This window comes from Cetorhinus maximus, chromosome 17, assembly GCF_964194155.1.
Source record: "Cetorhinus maximus chromosome 17, sCetMax3.hap1.1, whole genome shotgun sequence".
NCBI lineage: Eukaryota > Metazoa > Chordata > Chondrichthyes > Lamniformes > Cetorhinidae > Cetorhinus > Cetorhinus maximus.
In genome coordinates, this window is record NC_135895.1 from 5,145,618 (window position 1) to 5,168,217 (window position 22,600).

General features: G+C 44.4%; 1 protein-coding gene across 1 annotated transcript in view; it reads left to right on the forward strand.

Moving 5' to 3' along the window:
- The window catches only part of znhit6 (zinc finger HIT-type containing 6), a 64,557-nt gene that overhangs the window by 14,442 nt on the left and 27,515 nt on the right, over positions 1-22,600 (forward strand). Inside the window, exons 6-9 of the mRNA XM_078561887.1 lie at positions 415-518; positions 15,074-15,142; positions 16,085-16,165; positions 18,781-18,861. Of these exons, the coding sequence (XP_078418013.1) occupies positions 415-518; positions 15,074-15,142; positions 16,085-16,165; positions 18,781-18,861 (335 nt within the window). The remainder of the gene's footprint in view (positions 1-414; positions 519-15,073; positions 15,143-16,084; positions 16,166-18,780; positions 18,862-22,600) is intronic.

The window sequence follows — 22,600 nt, forward strand, 5'->3', positions numbered from 1 at the left end:
TATAATGTGGAGAAACATCCCAAGGCCTTAACAGGGACAAAATTAAGACACCAAACCACATCCGGACCTGCGAGAGCAAGTGACCAGAAGCTTGGTCAAAGAGGGAGGTTTTAAGGAGCATCTTTAAAAAGAGCAGGGAGAGGTTGAGGGAGGGAATTCCAGAGCTGACGGCCAGGCAACTGCCACAAGTGATGGAGTGATTAAAATCCGGATACAGTGGGAGTTGAAGCACAGAGTTTTCTAGAGTTAGAGGGGGTTACCGGGCTAGGGAGGCAATGAGGGGGTTGCAGGGGTCCGAAAGGGGCTGAGAATTCTAAACATTAATCTTCTCTTGTGCAACATTTTAATTTTCAGCGATTGCTTCTTGAAGTCTTTGCTCTGTGTCTTGGTGACAGTATCTTTTTCTCCTTGCAGCTGTGCTTCCTAAGAAACAGAGCTCGGAAATGCAACATCGACCTGAAAATCTTACCGGTCGGGTTTACGAAACGAAGAGAGAACTCGACATTTTTCAACAAGAAGTAAGTTTCCACAGTGAGGAATGGAAACCTGTATCATTCCGAAGCCAATCGGTTTTCACTCTTGTCCTCTCAACCACAAAGGGACTGTCCCCATTGAGCGTTGACAGGTTTGGATAAGGCAGCAGAGGATAGAAACTCACTTGTAGCGGAACAATGTTTTGATGTTTATAACGTTCAGCGATTTAAACTTTAATTAATAGCGTTAGAATAATGAGCTAAAAATAACACGTCAAATAGTTGCAAGTGCAGAACTTGAGTATTGTTGAAGAAGGAGGCATGCTGTTAAAGCTTTTTGTCTTACACTCAGCAGGACAGATGCCAAATTGCAATGGGAGAAAAACTTTATATTGCATGAGAAAAGGCTGCTGATTGTTTGGCAATTGGGCTTTGTTTGGTTGAAGTGTTGCCATGGGGAATGCACCAGGGAACTATTGCCTCCCCAAGCTTTTGTTTAATTCAAAAAAAGGGAAAATGTCTGGACATGTTCCTTTTGACTGCAGAGGACAGGCCCCTGTGTATGAATAGATATTGCGTTTTTTCATTCAGGGGATGTGGGCTTCGCCGGCTAGGCCAGCATTTATTTCCCATCCCTAATTGCCCCTTGAGAAGGTGGGGGTGAGCTGCCTTCTTGAACCGCTGCAGTCCATGTGGTGTAGGTACACCCACAGTGCTGTTAGGGAGGGAGCTCCAGCATTTTGACCCAGCGACAGTGAAGGAACGGCGATATATTTCCAAGTCAGGATGGTGAGTGGCTTGGAGGGGAACTTCCCGGTGGTGGTATTCCCATGTTTCCAGCATTCTGCTGACCTTGTTCTTCTAGATGGTAGAGGTCATGGGCTTGGAAGGCGCTGTCAAAGGAGTGTTGATGAATCCCTAGCAAGCATAAGTGAACTACGTTGTGAGCCTGACTGACAATCTTAAATTGGTTGTTAATGTAATTCTTTGCACATTCGGATTGTTCAGCAAGTGCTGTCCAATCATGGAATAGCATCTAATGTTAAGCAGAAATGTTCTGAGTTTTGCAAGAACAAGCTGGTTGAATATGGTCAGTACCCTGCTTATTGTCCACTGGAGGAACAGCACCTCATATTCCGACTAGGCACTTTACAGCCTTCCGGGCTGAATATTGAATTCAACAACTTTAGATCTTAAACTCTCCCTCCCCCCATCCCCACCCAGTTTCTTCCCCCTCCCTTTTGTTTTTTTCAATAATTTATATAGATTTTTCTTTTCCCACCTATTTCCATTATTTTTAAATCTATAACTGTAATACCCTGTCGTCAGTCTTTCCACCCCACCCCCACTAGAGCTGTACCTTGAGTGTCCTGCCATCCATTCTTAATTAGCACATTTTCTTAGATAATATCACCACCTTCAACACCTCTTTGATCCTTTTGTCTGTGACATCTTTTGATTATCTGCTCCTATCACTGCTTGCTTGTCCCTACAACCACCCCACCCTCAACTTCTCTCTCCCCCCGCCCCCCACCTTAAACCAGCTTATATTTCACCTCTCTCCTAACTACGCTCAGTTCTGTTGAAGGGTCGTGTGGACTCGAAACGTCGACTCTTTTCTTCTCCACCGATGCTGCCAGACCTGCTGAGTTTTTCCAGGTAATTCTGTTTTTGTTTTGGATAGACTTGGGTTGTTTTCATTGGAGCAGAGAAGAGGTGTACAAGATTATGAGGGGTATGGACAGGGTGGATAGGGAGCAGCTGTTCCCCTTAGTTGAAGGGTCAGTCACGATGGGACATAAGCTCAAGGTGAGGGGCAGGCGGTTTAGTGGGGATGTGAGGAAAAACCTTTTTACCCAGAGGGTGGTGACGGTCTGGAATGCGCTGCCTGGGGAGGGTGGTGGAGGCAGGTTGCCTCACATCCTTTAAAGAGTACCTGGATGAGTACTTGGCACGTCATAACATTCAAGGCTATGGGCCAAGTGCTGGTAAATGGGATTAGGTAGGTAGGTCAGATGTTTCTCACGTGTCGGTGCAGACTCGATGGGCCTCTTCTGCAATGTGATTCTGTGATTCCCTTACTGATTAAAAATCTGTCTATCTCAGCCTTTAATATCCAGGCAAGTGGGGAGTGTTCCATCAAACTCCTGACTTGTGCCTTGTCGTTGGTGGACAGACTTTGGGAAGTCAGGAGGTGAATTACTCATCGCAGGATTCCTCGTCTCTGACCTGTTCTTGTCGCCACAGTATTTATATGGCTAGTCCATTTCAGCTTCTGGTCAATGGTAACCCCCAGGATGTTGATATCTTTTTGGCTGGATGGCAACATCCTGTTAGTGGTGAAAAACAACACTTGTGTTGTTACTGCATAGTAACAGCATGAAATGTCTAACTTCACCTGTTGCTCAAAGTTTTGAGATTCATGACCCTAACCAGGGTAATCTGAGGTAGGTTGGGCAATTTTCAGGTTTGAAAGTAGCAGCCTTAGACCCATTCGTGTGTTTGCGCAATATACAGTGCAAAATGATCTGATCAGGGTAGCCATTATCTCAAGAGGATGGGTTTGATGTGCCCTATTTCAGCATCAAGCTTACACAGTGAGCAAATGGCTCAGGTGCCGTTTACAAGATTAGCGATAAGGCCAATCTTATAGTATGTGGAGCTGTAGGAATCCCAACGTGTATATTGAGCAGTGAAATGAATCTCGCAGTAGACAATCTTAGAGAACCCATTGGTAGATTCCACATCTAGCTGGTTAGACTGCTCCATTTCCAAGGTGAATCTGAGTGCAGGATTGAGCCCATTAAGGTCTGTAAGGAAATTCAAACATAACAAATGTATCACCCACTATCGGGAATATGCAAGAGGCAGGAGGTTATGGGTCAAATCCATCAAAAACACGTTTCTCTGACAAAAGTGTTAGTGAGAGTGGCCCTCGAGGAGGTCCCGTGGCAACACCATCTATTTGGGTGCACGTGGTGTCCTTGAAACAGATTCAGAACATGGCAGCCCATCAATATTGCCACGATATAGTGACGTGGCGCCAATGTCCACGGCTTCCTTGAGCGGCACATTAGTGAATAGGCTCACAATGTCGAACGAGCACATGGACACGCCGTTGCTATCAATATGAAAGCCGCATATAATCTTTGCAAAGGTTCAAGGAATTCTTCACCATGTATGTGGAAAACTTACTCAGAACTGGCTGCAGCAACTCCCTCCAGCATCTGGCCAGTTCCTGTTGTGCAGAAGTGGTCATTATTGAACGTTTGTACTATGTTACAGACTGACCTTCCTAATGTCTGCTATCCTCAGGAATTGTTGGAGCCTTTCCCTCTCTTCCCCCGCCCCCCCTCACCCCCCATTCCGTCATTGGGCAGTCGTGGTAACTACTAATGTTTGCCAAACTATCAGCAGAAAATTTAAGCATGGCTTGTGATGCTATACATAACAGATGTAGGTTAGAAGAAATACTTGACTAAGATAGCCTTGCGTGTCCAAAGTTATTTTGAAACATTTTTGACGCACTGTAACGCTACATAAGTTATTTGGCTTGTGTTATGACACGGCTGACGGTAAATGCTGAGCTGCCCAAATCCCAAAGGGAAACTTGAAACAGCTGCCAACATGGTTTTTGCGATTTGTATAGTATGAGGAGAGGTTCTAAAATCAGGAAATTATGTTCCCAACAACTTATGATGGTTTTATAGTCGAGTAAACATTTATTAAAAGAAAATGGAGGAAAAAAACACAATTACACTTGAACACAAGTGTGGCTTCACAACAGTACTTTAAAACAGCTCCACAACATCTTAACTGCCCTCAGAGCTAACCTTCCCCTTTTCTGTTCAGTAACTATCCTTACACAATTCAAAATCTATAGAATTTCAGTCATTTTTCTCACACAGAACCTTTTATCCTCGGGGTGTCCTGAAGCTGACAGCAACTGGTTCTCCCGGTCTGGCCTTGTTCACACTGTCTTCTGGGAGTTCTATCCAGCTACCCTGCTGTCTTCTTGGGAGATCTAAGCAGCTATTCCCCCCCACATAGGCTTCAGTATGTCCTTAAATGCATTCCTTCCCTTTGATCTCTCTATTGTCTCAGCCAGTCTCTTTAGAAATGCTTTCTTCCCAGAATTGATTCAACTTTTCTTTACTTTAGTTCTTAGGTTTTTTTAAAAAAAAAGTAAACTTACCCTATCTTTTCCTCATTTACTTACACCTTTTTGCAACCTGCATTTATTCCCCTTTGAACTAAAACAACTCAATTCAAAACTGCTCCTGTTATTGTTTTATGTAAAACTCTGACTGAAGTTCCTCTTGGTTCATTAACCTATCAGAACCAATTCTTACTGTTGGTTTTAGACTTGTGCAGTCACTCTGGCTCTTACTCCAATCACCATATTTACGCTCCCAACAGCCTGTCTTCCATTACTTAAGAAAAATGACAGGGTTATTAACAGAAGAAAAATATTACAATTTCTTATTTTCTTGACGCCAGGGAGAGCTAAAAGAGAGAGAAAGGTGAACAGATGCATAAGTTAAAATGTCAGACGTTCTAAGAGTGTTCTGCAAACATTGGGATACATTGGCTCTGTTTCAGGTATAAATGTACTCCATAGCATCCTGGTTATATTACAGGACGAGTAAACCAAAGGCCTGGGCTAATGATTCAGGAGCAGTATTTAATGGAAGCAATGGGGGTCTCGCCCCCCCATACCGTGTCTCACTTCTTTTAGGGAATGGCCACCATAATAAGTGGTACTCAGGCATTTAACAGGCCAGTGGCGGGCCTTCCCTGGGATCAAGGACCCCCATGGCGGGGAGGGGGGGGAGTCTCACCTGCCCGGAGATGCCAGCCAATCAGAGGCTGACATTTCTATTGAGTGGCGGCATCACCGGGGAGGCATTGGCTGTTGGCAGTATAACCGAGACATAGTATCGTCACTAGATCCCGGGCCACGCATGGTGGTGGGAGGGGGTTTGCAGAGGTGAGGTCACAGGGGAAGGGGGGTCAGCCGTAAGGGGCAGGGGTGTGTCTCTGCTGCCAGGTCCCCTCAATTGGGCATTGAGTGCCTTTGAACAAGGGAAACCCCCACCCGCCCTGGGAGCCCACAAGTAAAGCCACGTGGGTTTCGCTTGCTGTGCTCATCGCTTGGCCAGACCCCACCCATGCGGCTCTTAACCTGCCCTGTGAAATGGCCCAGCTGACCCATCCGTTTTATTCAAGAAGGTGGCTCACCACCACATTCTTTAGAAATGGGCAACGAATGCTGCCCTAGCCAGTGACATCCACATCCTGTCAATGAATGAACCAAAAAAAATTGCTTAGTGTGGTATCTTTAGAATCTCCGTTGGAAAAGCTTTTTTTTTGTTGTTTGGATTGGGAGGGAAGGAGATGGCAAAGGGTCATGAATTTCAGTTCTGGCCTTAACTTTTGTTCTTTCTCAGTAATGAATATCGCATGTTGCTGACACACACACAGGGTATCATTCATCATCTGTAAATTGGATCTGCTAGTGCCGTTTTCTATCAATATGTTCCTTTGTGGAAAAGGGAATTGATGCCAGTTGAATTGGAGAGCAGCATTGCTGTTCTTGTGAAAGAAACTCCAAACCCGTTCGCTTTTAACAAGCGCCACTCTCCAGAACGTGCTCATTAATTGAAGAAACAGCTCAGGTCACATGACCTACAATCAGCGCTTCCCAGTCAAGAGTTCATTTGGCTCGATTCTCATCCTCGTGTTCAAATTCCCCAGCGGCCTCGCTGCATCTTTAACCTTCTCCAGTCTACAACCCTCCGGGATCTCTGCGCTCCTCCAATTTTGGCCTCTTGTATATCCCTGACTTTCATCGCTGCACCACTGGAGGCCATGCTTTCAGTGCCTGGGCCCTAAACTCCTGGGATTCCCTCCCTAAACCTCCCCATCTTTCTGCATCAATTTCTTTCTCTGTCTCCTTTTCAGGATGCCCTTTAAAACCGACCTCTTTGCCTGAGCTTTAGGCCATATGTTGTAAGATTCCCTTGCGTAGCTAAGTGTTAAAATTTTGCTCTGTAACGCTCTTGTTAAGTGGCTTGGAGCATTTTGCTAGGTGAAAGATACTATATGAATGCAAGTTGTTGTTGTTGTAACTTTAATGTGGGTTGATCCAAAGTACCTAGGAATTAAGTTGGTCAAAGTCAGCTGGTGTAAGATGATGGTTGTTCTGACTAATCAGCTACCCAGGACAAATGGGGAGGGGGCATTGGGGAGAGCAATTCTCACCATCAACTAAAAGCAAAAAACTGCGGATGCTGGAAATCCAAAATAAAAATAAAAATACCTGGAAAAACTCGGCAGGTCTGACAGCATCTGCGGAGAGGAACACAGTTAACGTTTCAAGTCCGTATGACTCTTCAACAGAACTAAGGAAAAATAGAAGAGAGGTGAAATATAAGCTGGTTTAAGTGGGGGGGTGGGACAAGTAGAGCTGAATAGAGGGCCAGTGATAGGTGGAGATAGCCAAAAGATGTCATAGACAAAAGGACAAAGAGGTGTTGAAGGTGGTGATATTATCTAAGGAATGTGCTAATTAAGGGTAGAAAGCAGGACGAGAAAGGTACAGATGGCCCTAGTGGGGGTGGGGTGGGGGGGAGGGATCGAAATAGGCTAAAAGGTGGAGATAACGCAATGGATGTAAATACATTTAAAAATAATGGAAATAAGTGGGAAAAGAAAAATCTAAATAAATTATTGGAAAAAAAAGGGGGGGATGGGAAAGGGGGTGGGGATGGAGGAGAAAGTTCATGATCTAAAGTTGTTTTACTCAATATTCAGTCCGGAAGGCTGTAAAGTGCCTAGTCAGAAGATGAGGTGCTGTTCCTCCAGTTTCCGACTAGGCACTTTACAGCCTTCCGGACTGAATATTGAGTAAAACAACTTTAGATCATGAACTTTCTCCTCCATCCCCACCCCCTTTCCCATCCCCCCCTTTTTTTTCCAATAATTTATATAGATTTTTCTTTTCCCACTTATTTCCATTATTTTTAAATGTATTTACATCCATTGTTTTATCTCCACCTTTTAGCCTATTTCAATCTCTTCCCCCCCACCCCACCCCCACTAGGGCTATCTGTACCTTGCTCGTCCTGCTTTCTACCCTTAATGTCACCATTAGCACATTCCTTAGATAATATCACCACCGTCAACACCTCTTTGTCCTTTTGTCTGTGACATCTTTTGGTTATCTCCACCTATCACTGGCCCTTTATCCAGCTCTACCTGTTCCCCCCCCCACCCTTAAACCAGCTTATATTTCACCTCTTTTCTATTTTTCCTTAGTTCTGTTGAAGAGTCATACGGACTCGAAACGTTAACTGTGTTCCTCTCCGCAGATGCTGCCAGACCTGCTGAGTTTTTCCCAGGTATTTTTGTTTTTGTTTTTGTCTCACCATCAGCTGACTGACAGTGTCAGAATGACCCCCCCCCCACCACCCCCATTATGTCACCCTCCCCATTTCCACCAAAATGATGTCAAGGATAACAGGGTAAGAGGCGTAACATGGGGCTGTCCCACTACTGCTGCCAGGTTAGCTTCCCTGCCCCCACCCACTGCCCCTCTACCATCCGTGTACTTATTTCTATTTAACTTCTCTGACCTGTTAAAATTTCTCTGACCTGTTAAAATTTTGTCATCAAGAAAAACATTTTTTTTTTCCCTTAAAGAAAAGTCAACAGCTTTTCAGTTGAGGCCCCTCTCCCATTGCCTCCAATCTTTTAAAACTTTTTAAAAGTTAATTCACGGGATGTGGGCTTCGCTGGCTGGATCAGCATTTATTGCCCATCCCTAGTTGCCCTTGAGAAGGTGGTGGTGAGCTGCCTTCTTGAACCGCTGCAGTCCATGTGGTGTAGGTACACCCACAGTGCTGTTAGGGAGGGAGTTCCAGGATTTTGACCCAGTGTCAGTGAAGGAACGGTGATATATTTCCAAGTCAGGATGATGAGTGACTTGGAGGGGAACTTCCAGGTGGTGGTGTTCCCATGTGTCTGCTGCCATTGTCCTTCTAGATGGTAGTGGTCGTGGGTTTGGAAGGTGCTGTCTGGGGAGCCCTGGTGAATTCCTGCAGTGCATCTTTCAACCCTTGTATCGGGTGTTCTTGGGGGCAGGTACATTTCAAAGTTTACTGATGGAACCCAATTAAATCCTAACTTAATCGTATTGAACTTTTTTTTTGCTTCTTACCCTCGCCTTATCTGCCATGTGGTTACTAATATTAACTGAAGGACAGTTGGCAGAGGCTAAAGATAACATGTTTAATAGGACACCTAGAAATGCTAATGTTTGTCTGTCTAATGTGGGTAATGTGACACTTCCTCCTCCAAAGTGGTGTTGGAAGTCAATTCAAGAGCCTTCACGGCTGAATTGAACAGCACAGTTCGCATCCATGCAGAAGCCAAAAGCGCTTTAAATTAGCACGGGGTGTGTGGTATAACAGCCTAATATGGATTCTCCGTGTTGGTAACGCAACTGGTTTTAGTGCTGTAAAGATTCTGCCTCTCGCTCCCTCGGAGGATGAGATATTCTTGTACTTTGCCACATGGTGTTGATGTCAAGCATACAAACATTAAGCCACCTTAATGTGAGGTGGACTGGATGCAGAGAAAGGCTCCAAATGTTGAACACCATCGTGTACCTGTGCAGGACCAGTGTGAACATTACTGTTTACCATAACATCCACCCTGTGGCATGGAAACTGCCAGGTTTTGGGCTATTTGAGTTGGCGCATTCAGCTACTGTCATGCAGGTTTACACCAACCGGCACAACACATCCAGTCCCCTGAAGACAAACTTCAAGACTATTCTTAAATTGCTTAGACTTCCGTGGTTTCAACGTTTCTCATGGTGCCATTTTGAAAGTTGGTATTGTGAGCGAGATATTAGGTTTTGGGTTGGCTGAGACCCAGCTTTGAATTTTGACTGCAATGATTGAAGATGATTTTAGTTGTCTGGAATGGAATTTGTGAGCTGCCTGCTATGCAGCTGAAGGATTTTATAAAAGGGTTAGCAGGAGCAAATTAGCAGCCAATTGGACAGACGTGGTCTAAATAAAGGAGAGTCGGCGCAGATGAGCTGAGATTGTGTTTGATTGAATTTTTTGGGCAGGTGGAAAGAGGGTGGATGAGGGAATTTTGTGTATATGGACTTTCAAAATGTGTCTTGATAAAGTGCCACATAATAGGCTTGTCATCAAAGTTGAAGCTCATGGAATCTAAGGGCCAGTTGCAGCATGGATGCAAAATTTTGGCCAAGGGATAGAAAACTGAGTTGTGATGAATGGCTGTTTGGCCTTGTGGAGGGAGGAATACAATGGAGTTCCCCAAAGTTTGTTAGCAGGACCACTGCTGGTTTTGATCTACATTAATGACTTGGACTTGAGCAGCATGGGATGCAATTTTTCAAAATTGACAGATATTATTTGTTTGTGCAAGATTGGTCTTGTGAACTCTGAAAACCACTTGGCGGATTAAATTTCAAAAATTTTTGCTTTGCTTTTTGGGAAACAGTCCCGCCTGAACGCAGTTGTGTTTATAGTGAAGTATCTCCAAACTAACCCACCCGTGGCTTATTACTGATGGTTTTCATAATCCATGTCCATTTGGCATCGCGAATCGGGCAGGAATTGTGAAATGCTGGTCCCATTCCTGTGGTAAGTTGGCAGCATAGGTTAGATTGAAAAAAGGCAATGAAATGTTTCAGTTTCCAGTCAGTAACCAGAGGACACAGCATTTTCAAAACGAACCATTAGTAAAACTTCCTGGCCTTTGCACTTTATGCCTTTATTTGTTAAGACAAGGACCTTATGTATTAGTAACTGCTTTGTTAACCTGCACTGCCACCTTCAAAGGTTCCTGTCCGAACACCTCCCGGTCTCTCTGTTCATGAACCCCCATTTAAATCCAACCATTTAGTTGTACTGTCCCGCCTCATTCCTCCCACTAAAATGTATCAGCTCACATTTTTCTGCGCCGAATTTCATCTGCCATGTGTCAGCCCATTTCCACTGAGCTCTCTCTCTGCCTTCTTCAAGTTCACTGCTTACCCTACTTCTGCGTTTCATGACATCTACAAATTTTAAAATTGTACCCCGTTCTGCTCAAGTCCAAGATAATTAATGTAGATCAAAACCATCAGTGGTCCTGGTGACAAACTTTAGGGAACTCCATTGTATTCCTCCCTCCACAAGGCCAAACAGCCATTCATCAGTTGTTGTGATCTGGAAGGCGCTGCCTGAAAGGGCAGTGGAAGCAGATTCACTAATAACTTTTAAAAGGGAATTGGATAAACACTTGAGAAAAAAAAATCGGGGACTTGGGGAATGAGCGGGAAGAGTAGGAGTCAATGCAAACTCTTTCAAAGAGCTAGTATGTGTAGAATGGTTCAAATAACCACTTCTTCAACTCTTGAATTAATAAATTCAATTGATTAATAAAATCTGGAATTGAAAACCAGTCTCAGTAATGGTGACCATGAAACGGGTTCACTAATGTCCATTGGGGAAGGAAATCTGCCGTCCTTACCCGGTCTGGCCTAAATGTGACTACGGGCCCACAGCGATGTGGTTGACTCTTAACTGTCCTCTGAAATGGCCGAGCAAGTCACTCAGCTCAAGGGCCATTAGGGGCAGGCAACAAATGCTGGTCTTGCCAGTGGCACCCTCACCCCATGAAAGACTCTTGGACATAAAATAACTCACTGAAAAGCTGGTGCTTTGGACAGCTGTTAATGAAACAAGATTCACAGTATATGGAATGCAATAAGAAACTAAATGTGAGCAAATCTAAAATCGGTACTTTGCACTGTGTCAACTTGAAAGACAATTAAGGTGAAATATACATTTGGTTAGGAACTAAAATGAAGACAGCATCGAGGTGGAATTGATTTAGCACCTGGGGAGATCTAAATCTGAGCATCCCTGATCGATTCGGAAAGCATGAAATGACTAACTCACTCCCAAAGAACTGGGGGATTGCAGTAATGTTACTTTTCAAAAAGGAAACCAAAGATATATGTTGGAATTGGCCTCCTGTGTAATGCTGCTGAGCTATTTATGACAATCTTGGCCAATTGAACGACCGACGAGAGTTGATTAATCTTTTAGTTAAAAAAATAAGTTCCTATTTACTTGACACACAGTAGGGTATTGTTTAACCTCAATCAGTCACCCAAATATATTACAACTAGAACAACAGAAGGACTCGCATTACTGTAGTGTCTTTTATGGCCTTGGGACATCCCAAAGCACTTTACAGCCAATTAAATAGCCTTTTTAAAGTGGAGTCGCTGTTGTAGGAAATTTGCACACAGCAAGCTCCCATAAACAGCAATGTGATAATGACCAGACAGATAGACCAGCCCACATCCCGTGAATGAATTTTTAATTAAAAATCTGTTTTTGTGATGTTGACCCAGGTCGCTGGGGGGGACTCCCCTGCTCTTCTTCAGGATAGTGCTGTGGGACCTTTTGTGTCCATCTGAGAGCGCAGGTAGAGCCTTGGTTTAACATCTCATTCAAAAGACTGCATTTCTGACAGTGCGGCACTCTCTCGGTGCTGCACGGGGAGTGTCAGCCGGGAGTACTTACGTGCTCAAGTCCCTGGATTGGGATTGAACCCACAACCTTCTGAAGCTGGTAAGAGTGCTGCCCGCTGACACAAGAAGATTTCAAAAACTGATTCGGGTTAATAGCTTTATACTCAGTGTTCTTCTGTTGTAAAATATTAATTGTCTTGCTGCATACAAACCCAGCAAGCGAAGAACGTGAGAACAAACAGGGGCTCAGCACTCAGAGACATCTACACCTTAAAAGTTGTGTGCATCTTGCTAGCACAGGGACAAGTTGAGGTGAATAACATGGATATATTTAAGGGGAACGGGATAAGCACAGGAAGGGGAAAGGAATAGGATATGTTGACAGGGCGAGGTGAAGAGGGATAATATATAAATACCTTAAGCATGAAACATACACTGCCTGCTTTTCCGTTGAGAACAAAGTGGGTTACACTTCGCAAATCGCTAGTGATTTAACTGTTTGGGTTGGAGATCAACATTCCTTTGAGTTCCTCCCATCGAGACTGAATTCCTTCCCTCAGCTACTTAATCTTGGAGCAGTGGACAGGAGAAATTGACTCTCCATTCGATGGGAACAGAAAGTACTTGGCAGGAAACAGTCCTCGAATTCGAGAAATAATCCAGGCTGATGTGGGTTTGAGTTAGCTGCGATCATCGAGTCCCGTTCTAGTCCAATTATTTTACCTTCCATCAGTTGTAAGCCGGGACACATCAGCTCACGCCAGCCAGTGGCAACAAACTGGGAGTCACGTTCACTTAGGACCTGTGATTATTGGTAATCTTTTTAACTTTGATTTGGTTTATTAAAAACTCAACATGATGCCAGGTGCTGAGTTGTGATGATGATGATGCAGGTACAACAAGTAGTCATAATTCGTAACATAGTTATAGACAAGCATTAAAATAGTAAAAGGGTTGTGCAATTATAAACACTTCCGGTTATAATAATTACAGTACGTTGCAAAATCCAGGCCGTCTTAATTTACAGAATGAAAGTGAAAGGTCTGCTGCACTCTGAATGCTTTATGAAAGTCCCAACGATCATATATGATGTTAGGTTGAGTTCGCTAAATTGTCCAGCGTTTACATACTATTTATAAGTTTATGAGGCAGACCATTGGGCAGTTTGTAGCCTACTCGTTACAGAATGGTAATTTTACTCTCTGATAGCATTTCAATTTAAAATCACAAACTCTCTCAGATTCACCTCCATTAGAGAGGGTTTGAACTCGAATCATTTCGTTCCTGATCGTGTGAGGCCACTCGGATAAACTGCTAAACTTTCCCTCTGCCCCGGGAACGTTTTTTCACGATCGTCAATGAGCGCCCAACAACTTTAACTCAGCAAGATACCCCCGAGGCACTTCACAGGTGCACAGTAAGACTCAAAATGGATATTGAGCCAAAGCAAAAGCGATATCTTGGCGATTGCATCGAATAGGGCACAGGGGAGGGGGCAGTTTTCTTCAGTCCACGTGGACACCTTCCACTTGTTAGTTTATTTGGCATTTCAGTGGACATCTGAAGGAAAGTTTACCGATTGTTTTCTGGGATTGTTTTCTTATCCAATCCAGTCCTGCTCATAATTCACTTTTCCAAATTCTTATCTAAAATCACTAAAAGACAATTCCATCATTTGTTTTCGTGGGACTTTGCTGCAAACAAATGGCTGCCGTGGTTACAATGAAACACTTCCAAGTAAACAGTTGATTGTAAAGCAGTTTGGATAGCTCAGGGAACATAATAAACATAGTACTGAGGGAGTGCTGCACTGTCAGAGGGTCAGTACTGAGCGAGTGCCGCACTGTCGGAGGGTCAGTACTGAGCGAGTGCCGCACTGTCGGAGGGTCAGTATTGAGGGAGTGCCGCACTGTCAGAGGGTCAGTACTGAAGGAGTGCCGCACTGTGGGAGGGTCAGTATTGAGGGAGCGCTGCACTTTTGGAGGGTCAGTTCTGGGGTGTGCTGAGCTGTTGAAGGTCAGTCTTGATGGAGTGCCACACAGTTGGAGGTGCTGTAGTGCGGCCGCTCTGCATTGTTACGAGTGCTGTCTTTTGGATGAGACATTAAACCAAGGTGTTGCCTCACTTCTCGAGTGGATGTAAAATATCCCATGACAGCATTTCAAAGAAAAGCTGGAGAGCTCTCCCTGGTGTCTTGGCCAATATTAACGATCAACAGGATGAAGCAGCCATCTTGATTGGCACCCCATCCACACCCTTAACCATTCACTCCCTCCACCACTGACATAAAGTAGCAGCAGTGTGCACCATCTACAAGATGTACTGCAGAAACTCACCGAGGCTCCTTAGACAGCACTTTCCAAACCCATGACCTCTACCACCTAGAAGAACACAGGTAGAACTAAGAATATGGGAACACCACCACCTGGAAGTTTCCCTCCAAGTCACTCACCATCCTGACTTGGAAATATATCGTCGTTCCTTCACTGTCGCTGGGTCAAAATCCTGGAACTCCCTCCCTAACAGCACTGTGGGTGTACCTACACCACATGGACTGCAGCGGCTCAAGAAGACAGCTCACCACCAGCAATTGAAAGAATGGGTGATAAATGCTGGCCTTGCCAGCGATGCTCACATCTTATGAACAAACTTAAAAGAATCACTAAGTCACAGATTATCTGGTGATGATCTCATTGTGTTCTTTGGGGCTGCTTTTCAAAAATTGGCTGCCACATTTCCGACATTACAACAGTGATTGAACTTCATGGTCTGGGAAGTACTGTGGGCTGTGGGTATGCTGTACTGGGTGCGTAGAAAAGCCAGTCTCTCCATAAATCTGTATTAACGCTAACGGTGTGGGGATGACAAAAGTTTCCATGGTTACATACAGTAGGGGTTAAGTTGTTAATATTTAAAATACAGAAATAGGAGCCTATGTGGATTTTAACAATTGCCTGATTCGCCAGTTGTGCAGTACTGACTTGGGAAGATTTACTTGATTTTAACTTCCTGCTTTTTCTCCTGTATTTAGAGAGCAGACGATTTATTGGCATGTGAAGCTGGTGTTTCCTGAAAGTCGCACTGAATACACAGAAAAGAGGTAAAGGGAAGCTTGTTTTCAAAGCACGAGTAGCTGGATGTAAATTGGGGTAAATTCTGGTTCACCACATGACAGCACCTTCCAAACCTGTGACCTCTTACCACCTGGAAGGACAAGGGCAGCAGATAATCATTGTGTTTATACGCAGGTGGAGCACATTAACTGGGGGTTTCACTTGAGTACATATAAAGAGACACTTACTGAAACTGTGATGTGGTTGAGTTAGGAGGCATATGCTTGTAATGTTTTACTTAGTAAATAAATGTTAGACTGAGTAAAGATTGGCTCCTGTACTATCCTTTCTGGACCGTAAATACAAGAGATCAAAATTGGACCAGCGCAGAGATCTGAGCTCTGGACAAAGAAGAGGTCACGGAGATAGGGAGGTGTGAGGCCATGGAGGGATTTGAAAACAAAGATAAGAATTGAAACTTGGAAGTGTAAAATTTACAGCGCTCTGACAAATATATTGAAAAAATATACGTATGTTTCAATAAGTTAATAACATTTTAATTTCGCACCAAATGGTTGTTTTGAGCATTAACTTCTTTAAGATTATGAAGTTGTTTGAGGGGGTAGATGGGCAAGACCAGAACTAGGAGCCAAAATATATAAGATAGTCACTAATAAATCCAACAGGGAATTGAGGAGAAGCCTCTGCACCCAGAGAGCGGTGAGAATGTGGAACTCACGACCACAGCGAGGGGTTGAGGTGAATATTATAAATACATTTAAGGGGAAGCTGGATAAACACATGAGGGAGAAAGGATCAGAAGGAGATGCTGGTAGGGTGAGGTGAAGAAGGGTGGAAGGAGTCTTGTGTGGAGCATAAACACCAGCATGGACCAGATGGGTTGAATGGCCTGTTTCTGTGCTGGACGTTTTGTGTAAAAACCAAGGGAAACACTGCGGAGAAACTCAAGATTGTTTTTTCTTTTCCAGAGTATTGGGCAGCAAGACTTTGGAAGAGATACTTAAAAAGTACATTGACCCGGTAGAAGCTGACCCAGTTATTCGACAGAAGTACGTACAAAGCATTGTTATTTTATTCTTGAAGCTTACACGTTGCTGGTTTTCCCTTTCTGATACAGACAGAAAAACTGTTCACTTGCCAAATTTCAGGATATTCTCGTTAAATTCCACGTGTTGCTGGTGGGGTTTGATGGAAGCACTAATTTGTATCTCCAAAATTAATTACATTTTTATTTAAGTTAAAACATAATGTTCATTTTATATTAATTGTGTTTAATTATATGAAGGCAGAGGGTATAAATTGGGGGTTTCACTTGAGTATATATAAAGAGACACTTACTGAAACTGTGGTATAGCTGAGTTAGGAGGCATATGCTTGTAATGTTTCACTCTGTAAATAAATGTTAGACCGAGTAAAGATTGGCTCCTGTACTATCCTTTCTGGACCATAGCACAAGAGGCCAAAATGGGAGCAGCACAGAGATCTTGACTGGAGAAGGTCACAGAGATAGGGAGGGGTGGGATTGCAAGGCCATGGAGGGATTTGAAAACAAGTATAAGAATTAGTTACGAGGAAGGGTCATACGGACTCAAAACGTTAACTTTGCTTTTCTCTCTCCACAGATGCTATCAGACCTGCTGTGTTTTTCCAGCATTTTCTGTTTTTGTTTCAAATTTCCAGCATCTGCAGTATTTTGCTTTTATGTAAGAATTAATCGATTGGTAGAACAGAACTTGCGTGTCCCTGAGAAAAGGGACTTTTCTTTTTGTTGAAGCTTTTTTTTCAGCAATACTCAAGTAGAAGAATTGAAGCATGAAGTGTGAGATTTACCGTTCTCTAGACAACTATTCTGAAAAAGTATAGATACGTATTTATATTTAAAGTTTACTCAGTAAGTTAATAACAATTTAATACCAAATAATTGCTTCAAGCATTAGCTTCTTTAGAAGATTCTTTTGATCTGAAGTGAGTAGTTAAGAAAATAGATGTCAGTAACAGCCCAGGAGAAGTAGCTTTTTGGTTGTGGTCATCTGAAGCACTCTCCTCTCCTAACTTGTGGTGTGACTTTTCAACAACTAAAGCAGCGGGGTTAGGGTGATATCAACTGCACTGGTTCCATTTAAGAGATGCAGCTATGACTAAATGAGTGAGGGGTGGCCTGATATTATGGGGAGAATGGGGTTGAGAAACTTATCAGCCATGATTGAATGGCGGAGCAGACTCGATGGGCCGAATGGCCTAATTTCTGCTCCTATGTCTTATGGATATTTTACAGGTTTGCTCAGGTGGACATGAGAGAAGATGTTTCCAATGGTGAGGAAGACCATATGAACATAGGGCAGTCACTGATAAATGCAGTCAGGAATTCAGGAGCAACCTCTTCACCCGGGGAGTGGTGAGAATGTGGAACTCACTACCACAGGGAGTGGTTGAGATGAATAGTATAGATATGTTTAGGAAGAAGCTGGGTAGAATGCACGAGGGGGGGAAAGGAATAAAAAGAAATTCTGGTCGAATGTAAACACCAGCATGACCTTTCAGGCTGAATGGCTCATTTCTGTGCTGTAAATCCTATATAATTTGTTAAAGGTGTAATTAATGGTTGTTTGGTAGTACAGAACTTGAGTATTGCTGAAAAAATACATTGCCGAAGCTTCTCATCTTGCACTCAACAGGACAATTGCAGGAAGACCAATGTTAGGGGAAGCAACAACTTTATACTGTATGAGAGGAGAGTGCCGATTGGCACTGATTGTCCTGGTAAGTGCAAGGGGACAAGCTTCAACAAAATGCCTCTTTTCAACAATACAAAAGATGTCATTTTTAAATGCTAAAATAAATGAGACAAAGAACGACATCCCAACACTAAAGCAGGGGGTCTACATTAAAAACCCAACAGCTGGTGAATTGCTTCTCCCGGTGACATGTACAAAAGCAAAATACCGCAGATCTTTGAAATCTGAAATAAAAACAGAGAGAAGCAGAGTTAACGGCCCGAATTTTTCGGGCATGAGCGATTGGCGGGCCCAGGAGCAGACGGGAAACAGGCCCCCAATTTCGATCCACCCCGAAACGTGCCCTGAGAGAGGTTCAGCACTGCTGGCGGGGGTGGGGGGGGGGAGAGAGGGCAGGCGCTGAGATCACCGCAGGCGCTGGTGAGCGCTTCCAGTGAGCTCCCTGAAGGCAGACAGACCTCCACAGAATAAACGAAAGAGCAAAAATGCTGCAAAATATTTCCATGCAGCACAATCAAGCTCCTGAAAGCATAGCTCATATATCAAAAAAACAGCCCCCAGATACCTCGTTTCATCTTATTTTATCCCCACGGAGATTTCATCCCGTTCCGATCCACCAACCGTAAACGTGGACGGGCCACGAAAAATCGCGAGGTGTGTGTGTGATGACGTCGGGACACTTGCCTGATGTCATCTCGCGCCGTTTTGTGGCCAGATGGGTTGGGCCCACTCTCGCCCGCGAGACGTTAAATTCTGGCCAACGTTTCACTTTGTATAACATCTCGTCGAGACTGAAAGGCCATCAGCCTGAAACGTTAACTCTGTTTCTCGCTCCAAGAGGCTGCCAGACCTGCTGAGCATTTACATCATTTTCTGTATTTTTTTGATATTAATATCAGTGTCTGATCCTGCGTTGTTGTATTTTGCAGGTTGAAGGCTTATACGACGGTTTCTCTGAGTGAATTACCAATCTTGATGAAGGTAGAAAATCGAAAATGTAACTCAATCAGGTAAGGGGGTTGGGGGGGGAGCAGATCATTTTACACATTGTGTGTCAGTAAAATCCAGTCACCTCAAATCGATGTCCATTGCTTCTCAATCCTTCTGCCAATGGGGACAGTTTCTCCCTACCTACTCTGTCCTCGTGATTTTGAACACCTCTGTCAAATCTCCTCTCGACTTTCCCTGAGGAGAACAATCCCAGCTTCTCCAATCGATCCACATGACTGAAGCCCCTCACCCCTGTAACCATTCTCGTGAATCTTTTCTGAACTCTCTCTAAAGCCTTCGCGTCCTTCCTAAAGTGCGATGCCGAGAATGGGGCTCAATACTCCAGCTGAGGCCGAAGCAGTGTTTTATGCAAAGACCCATCAGAACTTCCCCAATTTCGATCTATGTGCCTCATTTATAAAGCTCAGATATTTCATGTAACAGGTGATATTAAAATAACTTTAAATGGGGCAGCAGTGTCGTATATCGATGTGTGAGATGGAATTTAATACGCTGTCCCGAGACAGCTTAGCATTGGTGGGGGGCGGTGCATTTAATCAGGTGGAAGGGTGCCCAATGGGACCCCATTGCCTTCCCCCCCCTTTGCCCTGATTAAGCCTGGGGTGAGAAGCCTCAGGGACAGGGCAGTCTTGTGGCCCCGATGCCAATTGAAGCCCTTAAGTGGGCAATTGATTCCCACCAAAGGTCTTCATCCTCCTATCATTGGTGTTCAGCCATGAGTGTAACGAATGGCAGAGCAGACTCGATGGGCCGATGTGGTCCACTCCTGCTCCTATTCCTTGTGTTTTAAGTTGAGTTGTTCCTGAACCAGGAGCCGGTGTAAGTTGGGAAAGATGGGGATGATCTCACTTTTCAGTTTCCACCGCCAATGAAAACGATTGGTATGTGATGATGTCATGGAACAAAAGGCAAAGGGAGGTGGTAATGGTTGTAGTAAAGAAGCAAAGCATTGGCCCAGAGTGAGTGTGAATGGCAGAATAATGAACAACTCTGTCCGAGAGAAAAAACATGGAAAATGAGCTTCAGACCAGCACTTGGCAAAAAAACAGAATCGGAATGGGGGACAGAGTTCATGGTCTGAAGTTGTTGAACTCAGTGTTGAATCCAGAGGCTGTAAAGTGCCTAATCGGAAGATGAGGTTCTGTTCCTCAACCGTGCATTGATCTTCACAGGAACACTGCAGTAGGCAGAGGACAGACATACGAACATATGTACACAGGAACATACAAATTAGGAGCAGGAGGAGGCCACTCGGCCCCTCGAACCTGTTCCGGCATTCGATAAGATCATGGCTGATCTGATTGTAACCTCGACCCCACATTCCTGCCTACCCCCGATAACCTTTCACCCCCTCGTTAATCAAGAATCTATCTAGCTCTAGCTAGAAATGTGAGCGTGAAGATAAGGTAGGGAAATAAAATGGCAAAGTGACCAGAAGGTTGGGGGGGGGTCATGCTTGTGGCCTAAGCGGAGGTGTTCCGCAAAGCACTCTCCCAAATCTGCGGCTGCCCTCCACATTGTGAGCAACGAATGCGGCCTAATCAATTAGAAGAAGCACAAGTGAACCGTTGCTTCACCTGGAAGGACGTTTGGGACCTAGGATGGTGAGGGGAGAGAAAATAAAAGGCCAGATGTTACACCTCCTGCAGTTGCATGCGAAGGCGCCATGGGAACATCAGGACAAAGGACTTTGGCCTTTCGAGGCTGCTGCACCCTTTGATAAGATCACGGCTCATCTGGCTGTGGTCTCAACTCCACTTTGCTGCCTGCCTCCATAACCCTTGACTCCCTTGTCTATCTAAAATCTCTCCAACTCAGTCTTGAATAAATTCGCTGACCCAGCCTCCACTGCTGTCTGGGGAAGAGAATTCCACAGACTAACGGCCCTCTGAGGGGGGGAAAAATTCCTCATCTCCGTCTTAAAAGGGGAAACCTCTTACTTTTAAACCGTGTCCCCTAGTTGTAGATTCTTCCACAAGGGGAAACACCCTCCCGGTATCCACCTTATCAGATCCCCTCTGGATCTTGTATGTTTCAGTAAGATAACTTCTCATTCTTCTAAACTCTAATGGATACAGGCCCAGCCTGTCCAACATTTCTTCATAGGATAAGACCCTCATCCCAGGAAATGAGCCGAGTTAACCATCTCTGAACTGCTTCTAATGTAATGACATTGTTTTACAAAAAACGAGACCAAAACTGTACAGTACTCCAGATGTGGTCTCACCAAGGCCCTGTACAACTGCAGTAAAACATCCCTACTTTTATATTCCATTCCCCTTGCAATAAACGCCAACATTCCATTTGCCTTCCTAATCACTTTGCTGTTCCTGCAAACTAACTTTTCCTGATTCATGTACCAGGACACCCAGATCCCTCTGTACCTCAGAGTCCTGCAATCTCTCGCCATTTAAATAATTTGCTGCTTTTCTATTCTTCCTGCCAAAGTGGACAAGTTGACATTTTCCCACATTATACTCCACCGGCCAGATTCTGCCCACTTGCTTAACCTGTCTATATCCTCTGTAGACTCTTTATATCCTCCTGACAACTTACTTTCCTACCTATCTTGGTGTCATTGTCAAACTTAGCTACCGTACCATTGGTTCCTTCATCCAAACCATCGATGTAGATTGTAAACAGTTCAGGTCCCAGCGCTGAAACCTCTGGGGCTGTACTAGTTCCAGTTTAGCAATCCGAAAAGGACTCATTTATCCCTACTCTCTGCTTCCTGTTAGCTGACCAATCCTCTGTCCATCCCAATATGTTACCCCCTCCACCACGAGCTCTTCTTTTGTGTAGTAACCTTGGGTGTGTGGCACCTTATCAAATACCTTTTGGAAACCCAACGACACGATTTTTTTCACTTTCCTCAGTGAACGCTACTACATTAGTCATAAACCATTTGCCTTTCACAAAGATACCTTGACTCTGCCTGAGCAATAACAACTTTCACAAGGGAATTGGAAAAATAAGTGAAGAGGGAAAGTGGTGCCGGATTATGGGGAAGGAGCGGGGGTGGGGGGGGGCGTGGGGGGGACCAATGGGAGGGCTCTTTTGAAAGAGCCAGCACAGGAGTGATGGGCAGAATGGCCTCCTCCCGAGCTGTAAGATTCCATAACGGACACGTTATTTCATCTTTGCAAAAAGAAAACTCCAGAATAACGTGTGATGATGCAGCTTGAGATATTGTCCCTTGTATTTCAGAATGAAAGGGGGTGGTGGGGTTCAGGCCAAGGCAGGTTCCACTCGAGCCAAGGAAGCAAATCCAGAAGCACTCTCTGGGGTGGTTTCTTCAGCCATGACGCTAACGATTTAAACATGTGTTTTTCTGTTCAAGCTCACAAGACTCATTACAGAGTTGATTTGTATGTTCATAGAAGTTATAATCGAGAAAACTGCCAGAAGCCTTGCTTCGTTTGCATTGTCACATTCCAGTAGAGTGGAGTCACAAGCAGACTTGCACACCAGTTTGACAGCTTTATCTATGGAAGGCCGCTTAGACAACAATGATGTGCCAGCGGTGGTTACAGTGACGGCCACACTTTGAGAGGATTAAACGCAACTCTGATTTTGAGAGTTTGTGGATTCAATTCCAACTCCAGGAATTGAGCTCAAAATCCAGAGTTTTGCACCCGGTACTGAGGGAGTGCTGCACTGTCAGAGGGTCAGTACTGAGGGAGTGCTGCACTGTCAGAGGGTCAGTACTGAGGGAGTGCTGCACTGTCAGAGGGTCAG